Source organism: Cupressus sempervirens, chromosome 7, assembly GCF_028749045.1.
Source record: "Cupressus sempervirens isolate cs-2001-9-10 chromosome 7, ASM2874904v1, whole genome shotgun sequence".
In the NCBI taxonomy this organism is placed as follows: Eukaryota; Viridiplantae; Streptophyta; class Pinopsida; order Cupressales; family Cupressaceae; genus Cupressus; species Cupressus sempervirens.
The window spans coordinates 926,134,245-926,144,128 of NC_143124.1; the positions used below are offsets into that span (position 1 = coordinate 926,134,245).

At 40.9% G+C, this 9,884-nt stretch overlaps 1 protein-coding gene across 2 annotated transcripts in view; it reads left to right on the plus strand.

Annotated features, from left to right (window-relative positions):
• LOC149550584 (chlorophyll synthase, chloroplastic-like) overlaps positions 1-9,077 on the plus strand; it is a 100,078-nt gene extending 91,001 nt beyond the window's left edge. For both annotated transcript variants that reach the window (XM_089793571.1, XM_089793572.1), the window contains 2 exons: positions 8,335-8,382; positions 8,489-9,077. In XM_089793571.1, coding sequence (XP_089649697.1) covers positions 8,335-8,382; positions 8,489-8,551 — 111 coding nt within the window. In that variant the 3' untranslated portion in view covers positions 8,552-9,077. The remainder of the gene's footprint in view (positions 1-8,334; positions 8,383-8,488) is intronic.
• The last annotated feature ends 807 nt before the right edge of the window (positions 9,078-9,884 follow it).

Below are 9,884 nucleotides of genomic sequence, written 5' to 3' on the forward strand. Positions count from 1 at the left end.
ACGGAAGAGACCTTACAAGATGAATAAGAATTACACGTCACAGGTTATAGAAGAAATCAACTGAATGCTAGAGGTATGTATTATCTTTAAGGTTCAAACAAGTGAATGGGTATCACCCATAGTCATATCCGTGAAGAAGGATACCATTGAAATCAAGATATGTGTCAATTTCAGATGTCTCAATGTTGTAATGATCAAGGACCCCTTCTTGATACCATTCACAGATAGTATATTGGAGGAGGTAGCTGGACACGAGATTTATTCATTTATGAACGAGTTCTCGAGATATAATCAAATTTGCATAGCAGAAGAGGACAAGCTGAAAACGACATTTGTGGTAGAAGATGGAGTGTATGCATACAACTGGATGCCATTTGGCCTGTGCAATGCGCCGACGACGTTCCAAAGAATCATATTGCACATATTCGAAAAAATGTCCGTTGGAAATTTCAAAGCATTCCTAGATGACTGGTCTGTATTTAGCACCGAAGACAAACATCTGGCAGCATTGGGCGAATGCATGGAAAGATGTCGAAGGGCACGACTAGTATTAAATCCAAAGAAATGTAGATTCATGGTTCCATAGGGAAGATTGCTGGGGCCTATAGTCTGTAAAGAGGGATTGAAACAGATCAAGACAAAGTCAGAGTGATAATGGAAATGCAACCATCTACAAATGTAACGGAGGTAAAGTCATTTCTGGGACACATAGGCTATTATAGAAGATTTATCAAAATTTTTGCCAAAGTATCATACCCACTGGATAGGTTAATATGCAAAGGGGAACTGTTCAAATGGGAGATAGAACAGGACGAGTCATTTGAAGGGTTGAAGGTATGATTGGCACAGCACCTATCTTGGCATACCTGGATTGGAACAAGGGATTTTATATTCATGTCAATGCATCTAACTATGCAATAGGAGCAACTCTAGCATAGACAGGTAACCACGGGCTAGATCACTTGGTGTATTTTGCCAGTCGACTACTAAGGCAGAGAAAAATTACAGTACAACGGAATGGGAGGCATTAGGAATGGTCTACGCAGTGCAGAAGTTCTGGCATTACTTGCTGGCGACACTGTTCGTGTTCTATGTAGACCGTGTTCTATGTAGACCATCAGGCTCTGTTGTACCTGGTGAATAAACCTATCATCCAAGGAAGAATCAGTCGGTGGCTACTTTTGTTGCAAGAGTTCACCTTCAAAATCATTGTACAAGCTAGGAAGAAACATGTCAGCATAGACCATTTGTCGCGAATTAAAACAAGTGAACCAGTGGACAGTGGCGTGAATGATGACTTTCTTGATGCACAATTATTTCAAATTGCAGTACTGCCAGAATGGTACACGACTATTGGGAAGTACCTTTCCATGGGACAGCCACCAAGGGAGATGCCACAGAATGAAAGACGAAAATTGATATTAAGGAGCCATACATTTCAATTGATTAATGGATTATTGTACAAAATGGGGCCGGATCACATCTTGCGACAGTGTGTTGAAGGAGAAAATACCAAAGGTAGTAAAGGAAACTCATGAAGGATCAGTAGGAGGACATATGGGACCAGACACAACTATGCGGAAGGTACTCCTAGCAGGACTATGGTGGCCAACTATACACAATGATGCCAAGGAGTGGGTCATTGCATGCGACACATGTTAGCGAGCCGAGAAACCATTAAAAAGGGACTTCATGCCTTTGAATCCCTCACACGTGTAGGAACTCTTTGAAAGATGGGGTTTGGACTTCATTGGACCTCTAAAGGTGAGCAAAACTAGAAGCTGCCGATACATTATCTTGTCTACGGAGTATCTGACTAGGTGGGTGGAGGCATGCGCACTACCAGATAACTTGGCAGTAAGTATACCGAGTTTTATATATGAGCAAATTATTACCAAGTACGGGATTCCATTGCAGTTGACAAGTGATAGGGGAGGACACTTCGTTAACCATGTTATCTGATTGTTCACTACTGAATTTAAGATCTATCATTCATTGTTGAGCCCGTACTATTTGAGAGCCAACAGACAAGCGGAAGCAACGAACAAGATCTTGATCGGATTGATTTATAAATCTTGTGCAATAGAGGGAGAAGATTGGGAAGAAAAGTTACCATCAACCCTTTGGGCATACTGCACGACATACAAGGTGACAACGAGACACACACCGTTCCAGTTGATGTTCGGACAGGAGGCAGTGGTACTAGTAGAATTTATGATACTGAGTCTGAGGATCGCATTGGAGAACAAGTTGGGCGACATGGAAAGCATGAGGGAAAGGTTGCATAATCTGAACAAACGCGAGAAAAAGTGGCTATTGGCACAATGGGCCATGGAGGTGACATAGAACAGGCGCAAAGCATGGCATGATAAACACCTGAAACTGAACAAGTTCCAACCGGGACAGTTGGTGTTGAAGTATGATGGACAAAACGAAATTAAACCAAGCAAGTTTAAAGTCAAATGGGTTGGACTGTACCAAATATGGGAAGTAGGCGACAACAGAGCAATAAAGTTGTGGACATTAGACGGACAAGAAATACTAGAGGCAGTCAACAGTTCGAAGCTAAAGATGTACCATGTAGAATGACCTCCGCAACATCAAAGAATGACGAAACTCGGAGGGAGAAATAGATTGTGGAAAAAAAAAGAAAAAAAGAAAAATTAAAGTCCCGTACGACAACATGCCCCCACCGTACGACAGTGTGAGTCCATTTCACCATACGGCAGCATGCTCCATTTTGCCGTACAGCTAACCCAGGCCTCGACCACTGTATGGTGTTAAGTGCCCCCACCATACAAAAACATTAGTCCTCCTGAAGCAAACACCGTATCGCAATATAAAATCCTCCAAGCAGACACCGTACGACATTATGAAGTCCTCTAGGCAAACACTGTATGGCAATATAAAACCCATCAAGTACGATAGCACAAGCATGCTCACCTTACGTGTTCAACAAGATAGTTGACCAATATAGAGAAGGGGGTTTCAAGGTAGTTAGAACATTCCGAAAAAAAAAGAAAAGGGTCGGGTTCTTTTCTCCTTGTTGCCGCCGCCGCTCTACAAAGTATACAACCAAATGATTGGGGATATGCGCATGGAAATCACTGTACTTTTGCTCAATGAGAGGTCAAATCCTTGCCAAAATTGTAGAGTATTGCAAATTCCACATCGAGGTTGTTAGGACAAGTTAATAAAAACGTGGGCCCTCCTCGGACCAAGGGTTTGTAGGAACTTTGTTTGGAGTTAGTGAAGATTTGCAAACATAGAGGATTTTTGGGTGGATTTGGAATCAATTGGAGACTTGGATTCGTGGAAGGATCAAAATTTTGAAGAAATTGGTGCACGTTTTAGGGCATTGGAGAATCACCTTCAACATATCTAGTGCATGAGTAAATCCTTGACACCAGCAAGCAAAGAGGAGGCCGTACAGCCGTACGACGCATGGAGGAGTAGTTAGTTGCATCTGTACAGTGAAGTCAGTACCCTTCAGGATAAATAAAGCAGTAGGGCTGTACTAGAACATAGGAGAACCAACCATTCTCAAGGCATTAAAGGAAGACCATACAAATCCATACAGAGGGAGAAGAATTTTTCACGCAGGATATACGGGAAAAGTAATTGACCTAACGGAATAATAGGTATGCAGTCAGCCGGAAAAAGGGCTTGGAGGAAGAAACTTGATCACAATTCAGCTATGAGTCAAAATACACAAGTAGGACCTTCAAGAGTGCGGCCAACCGGAAATGACAAGGAAAACAAAGGGCCAAAGTGTAGAACCAGCCATATTTATAGATAACACCGCATAACGTAGCATTCAAAGGGTTGAATGGGCTGGAACGTAAGGAATGGTGGAATGAAAATTTGGATGACCACCTCGTCAAAGCAAGCATACAGAAGGCACAGGTAGAGTGGGCAATTCGAATGCCGGTTTTTTGTATCCGAGATTTTGAAGGTGTGTTGCGTATCATGATTGAGGCATATGATAGGCACTCTCGTAAAAGTTCAGTTTTGTACCTGGGATACGATGTAGCGGTATCATTCCGGCCAACTAACTTTACTAGGGTATTCAACATACCAGGAATGGCACAAGGAGGAAAGAAACTCGATAGTAAGCCAAGAAAGATGGACAAGGAGAGAAAATTGAAGCTGGGGGAATTAGTGTGCAAGGATCAGGTACAACAGAAGAAAGATGCCCTTACCGACACCTCGAGGGGAAGAGGGTTGCGAAAATTTGACATCAGAGGAGGCCATTGGAGGTGTCTCATGGACTTGATAAAGAGTAGATTTACAGGGTCTAGTAGGACGTCAAATATCTTTCCGGTGGTTAGTATGATGAACGGACTCATGAATGGAAGGGTTTATGACTGGGCTTCTCTATTAGCCATACGCATGGATGAGTTCATGACATTGCAACATAAAACGTTTTACATACCGCACTAGGCCATCGGATTCTTTTTGAAGGCAATTGCGAGGATTAAAGCCAAAGAAAAGTTGGAAATCTAGCCGAGTTTGATAGTACCTGGTGAGTCTCCAATAATGCAATGGAGGCATTTAGACACACTTGGAGGGTAGAAAGGCGTTGGCCAGAAGAGGGTACGATAGGAGATGGAGGAATCTGGAAACACAGATAGTGGCCGACAAGATACATCTTGTGAGGAGGATGACTTAAAGGAAATGGAGGAGGTGGAGCAGGATGAGGAAGATGATGAGGAAGTCGGGCTGATTTTAGCAACCTCACTTTGCTTTCCACGGCAGTTGATGGCTACAACGGTAACAGCTACATCTTTTTTAGCTCCGCATGTCCACACTATGGCAGATGTTCACATCCCAGGTTTCAGATAGTTTAGGCAACCAGTGGTGATGACCCCAGTTCACCCTAAACTCCAGATCACCATAGACAGCAGTAGGAGTAGCAGGATCAGTTGCACAGTTAGGGGCTGCCCAACCTTCGGGAAGCCGGAGGATGGCATCACTAGCGGACACCCCTACGGACATGCAACCTACGGGAACACAACCTCAACCAGCGGTTTAGAAATCGACCTTTGTACCTCAGGAGCAAGGATCACTTCAATCAGTAGCAGTAAGTCTACCTTAGTCACATCCATTAGCAGAGTTGACAGCCACGGAGGGAGGAGGTAGTCAGGGAAGGGCACAGGAGCAGGTCCAATTACAGGTGATTGGGACAGATGTAGCAGTCATGATAGCCGACATACTGTTGGATGATGCAGTAGTTCAGGGTGCTAATTTGGGCATGCCGGAAGCTGAACACCAGGTGCCAGCAGTCGCACAAATTAGCTCAGTGAGTTGGTTGAGTGAGTATCTGAGGCGACGACTACTTGCCCTTGTTACTAGAGGTCCTTCCATTCAGTCTCCCATGCGAGAGGATCTTCAATTAGAGGTGATTTGGTTGAATAACAAGGTTGTCGAGGTCCCCACATCACCAGAAGTAGGAGATCAAAGTGTAGCGGCACCACAGAAAGCAGAAGGAAGGGTACAGACGCAGGGTCCCATACCAGTAGCAAAGGAAAAGGATAAGGATATCCATTCATGCCTCAGTGACATCACCAAGAGAAGCAAGTGCCTGGCAGAGTTGGTGTTCATAGAGAGACGACAGGCAAAGGCTGGGCAAGAAGCTTGGGAGGAGATGGCCGACTGACTTGCCACCCAACAGATTGCATGGGAAACGGAGTGGACAGCATTGTTATCACAACTCGAGGAAATTGCACGAGGGAAGCAGGGGGCAGATCAACAACTTGTAGCAGCGCTACAGGAGAAGGAAACAGCAAAGAAAGCACATGATTAGAAAGAAGCTGAATGCCAAGAGGTCACATTGATGCTAAAGGAGCTAGTGGAGGAGAACTCACAGATCAGAGCTGATTTAAAGGTCCGGACGGAACAAGTGTATCAGCTACGATGCAACCGGTCTACACAGTTAGAGACACATCCTTCTAGTTCATGATGTTTATGTTGTTTTTTATCTATGAATTAATGTAATTAGTTGTTTTTGAGTTTTGTTGTGTTGTCATCCGGAGATGACTTTTCTTTTTGGGGGGATGATGTCGGCGGTAAATATTGTGTAGCCGATGGGTTGATGTCATCAGTAAATACTGTGTAGCCGACAGCCCCTTCGGGAAGGGTCTTTGGAAAGTATATATACACCCTCCAAGATCATTGTAATCATCATCATAAGCATAATGTAATGTCTTTGTCCTATGCGAATAATAAAAGGAATACTACTGTTACATGTTCTTGTTTTCATTGTCTGTATGCATTAATTCATTTACCCCATACGGTAAACATTGCATACATGTGGGTTCTAGCTTTCAGTTCCCCTCAAAATGCATTTCCACACCTTGCAATATCCAAGGCTAGTACACAAGCAATAGAATTCAATGAAGAAAAGTAAATTCATGAGCACATTCAACTAGTGAATCACCAGGCTTGATGAACCCTTCTCACCATCAACAGAAGTACAGAGACTGTCATGATTCTCATTGAACTCTACATTTATTTCAGACTGGTGAAAAGTTTGGATGCAGCTGCAAGAGGGATTTCGAGGCTTCCATTGCAAACTCAAACCATTGCCTTCTGATTATACACTGCAAGTTGGACTACTGGGGAGAAATAATTCTTTGTAGACCTTCCTCTGTAGTTGGGCATGAATCTAGTCTTCAATGTTGAGCTTCTCGAGCTACATATCCCATCTTTGCTTGAGACTATAGTAGTTAGCATCTGGTAGATTTGGATTCACATCTAACTACCATCAAACAGGGTGAAATCCTTGAGACATCCAATACCCGGCATGAATCAGTTATTTCAAGCAGTGAAGAAGAGACACCATGTATATTAGGCGAAGTGGTACACATTTTTGCAGCTCCAGGTTAAGTGTCCACCTTTGGCCACCCACACAACAGGAACACCTCATTTCCAAGAGAAGGCAAATGTTTCGGTAAGGAAAGTGTCATCTTGTAGTTGAATACTAGACTACACTGAGACTTTTAATGGGTTTTGTACCAACCTCACAAAATTTACAGCATTGGAATTTGCACATCACATATTTTCAGCTTCAGATTTCTCAGTTCAGGCCACTGAAGTTCAGAGCTCTTGCAAAATTGACCGCTGCATTATTCATATCAGCTTTTCTTGCAGTTTGAATGAATATTGAGTCTGCTTGGCTGAGATCAATCAATTTCACCTCATTTTGCAACTCTTATAAATGGGAGTGTTGAAATTCTCTTTGCACTGCTGCTAAATACACTGCAAATCTTCCAGAAAACACGTCAGTCTTCACCAAACAGCACTACACTAGAAAAGTTCAACAATCTTCCGAGTCTGCACTAGTCTTCGACAACATGCACAATGTTGTCAGCACTCTGTTGCTAGTGTTGACGGTCCCACAGTGGGGGCTGTAGTTGGGGACCCTAGTTGGACAGTTGTCTTCTGATGAAGGAAGAATCATGGTACTTCTCATTCTCCTCACCCCACTGTGAGTGAGTTGGCTTCCCACTTTTGATGTGGATTACTAGCTGTGCTGCTAGTGTGTTGTTAATGGTCCCTCACTTGTAGCCAGCACCTCTGTTTATGCGCTGTTGATCTCTTAATCCCTTTTGGCTGTGGTTGTGTAAGGGTCAGTCCCCTTGTTAGCTATTGAACTTAATAAAAAAACATGGGAATAAGACAGCCTGGTCGAAGTGGAACTTTGGACTCGTATTCATATCTTATTCAAGATGTATAGAAAAGCATACATTATTTGCTTGTGGTTTCACATTCACATTTACTTTCCATTGCAGGGTCAATGTAACCTGCTGACTACTCTAGGTTAATCTCTCCTTCGCTATAGCTAGTTGGTTGTACCCTGTGCATTACCTAGTCAGAGCACACATCATCAAATATAATATGATCTGGAAAACTTATTGGTAAACTCTCAAAAATTTCACTTCTTAATTTCTAATTTCATGGGATATGCCATTTTTGTATTATACGTGACTCGTATTATGGCACAAAAAAGATGTTAATTAGTTATATTTAGTAAGATCTGATAAGACACGGGTTTAAATTTATCTTTCCTGAATTTATTTTGCTTAAATTGCAGAAGTATTTGGGGCAGTTGTATATTATTTACTTATTTTCTACTAATGCAACTCCATCTAGGAAAAGTTTATAATCTTTTCCGTACTGTATATGTTCTTGTTTGCCAAACACATGATAGATGGTGAATTTAACATGCGAAACTTTCCAATTTTACTTGAACAATGCTGTGATTCTTCTGTTCCATATTTGAATATTCCTTAAAGGCCTTCTTAGTTTTCTAACTTCTGTTACTCTTGGCAGTTCCAATACCTACTTAAGGACCCTATTAAATACGATGTGAAGTATCAGGTAGTATCCTCTCAATAACAATATTATTTGAAATTTTGTAGAATCATGGTCATGAGATGTTTTATGAGCACTATTGATAAAAAAATGCTTCTTTCTTTCTATTCAGGCTAGTGCACAGCCGTTTCTTGTTTTGGGTTTGCTTGTCACAGCCCTGGCAACGAGTTATTGATGGCAATAACTTTCGTTTGAGATAAATGAACATCCACTTTTTGTATCAAGATATATTTCGACTGCTTATTACTCAAATGTTGGATCAAATACATGCACAGACACGCTGTAATGTATCCACGCTCTTTGTAAAAGAAGCAAGAATGTTATAAGCTTCGCATCAGTAACACCGCACAGTGCTAGGCATGGTCAGTTATTAACCATTTTGAAACCTACATCATTTGTACCAGTAAGGTTGAGCCCCTTAATGTATTTTTGTAACAAGAAAGCTTGCAACAAATTATCATGTGGCCCATTCATGTCTAGAGAATTTACCTTTCCAGTTTAATCATCCATTGTGTATGAGCCAGAGACTGGATTTTTTGTGCCCAATGAAAAAGGGAAAATGCTCTTTCAACTAGTTTGAAGAAATAAACTGAAGGAAAGTGTCTTGACTGAGACCGAGAACTAGCATTTTGCACTTTGTAGTACTGTATCTTATAGGGTTCCTTTTATTAATATCATTTGAACTGTTATATGTTTGCAAATCTGGATGTTTCATAACAACTAAATATACTACAAGGTCAGAGGGAATCAACAATATAAGGTCAGAGGGAGTCGACAATGTGTTCTTGCTGATAATTACAGATGAATGATTGAATCATATTACTATTATTTGTGTAGATTGCTTCAATGTTATTAGCCAACTTATTTTCTAATAAAACTCATATTTTTTAATGGAAAGAAAGATAAATATAATATAAAAAATATTACTACAAGGTCGGAGGGAATCAACAATATAAGGTCGGAGGGAGTCGACAATGTGTTCTTGCTGATAATTACAGATGAATGATGTTACATCCCAATTTTTGACCTAGCTTGAAATATAGCCGTTGAGGTTCATATGAAGTCCGTTGGTAGTTTAATTTGATATAATCTGGCGAAATGGTAAGTTAGTTGGTTAACTGTTATGATTATATAATTTATAATTTAATTATGAAGAAATTCCTTGCAGGGAGCATGCCGAAGGGGTGGAAGTATTGTTAGAAAAGAATTAGGTAGGGCGTCACCATCACTGGGCAGACAGATAAAGGACCTAGCGACTTGGAATAGAATACATCTATGGAATCGCATGAGTTATTTTAATAAATAGTTTAATTAAAATAATTGATTTATTTAATAAATTAATTAATTAAAATAATTAAATTATTTATAAATCGTAACAAAGGATTTTAAATTACCTTTTGTCGTAGTATGTTTAATAATAGTTTATAAATGTTTATTTAAATATAACCTTGTTTTGGCACTATTAATTTAATAGTCGTACTTTATAATAATGTTAGGATTATAATAAT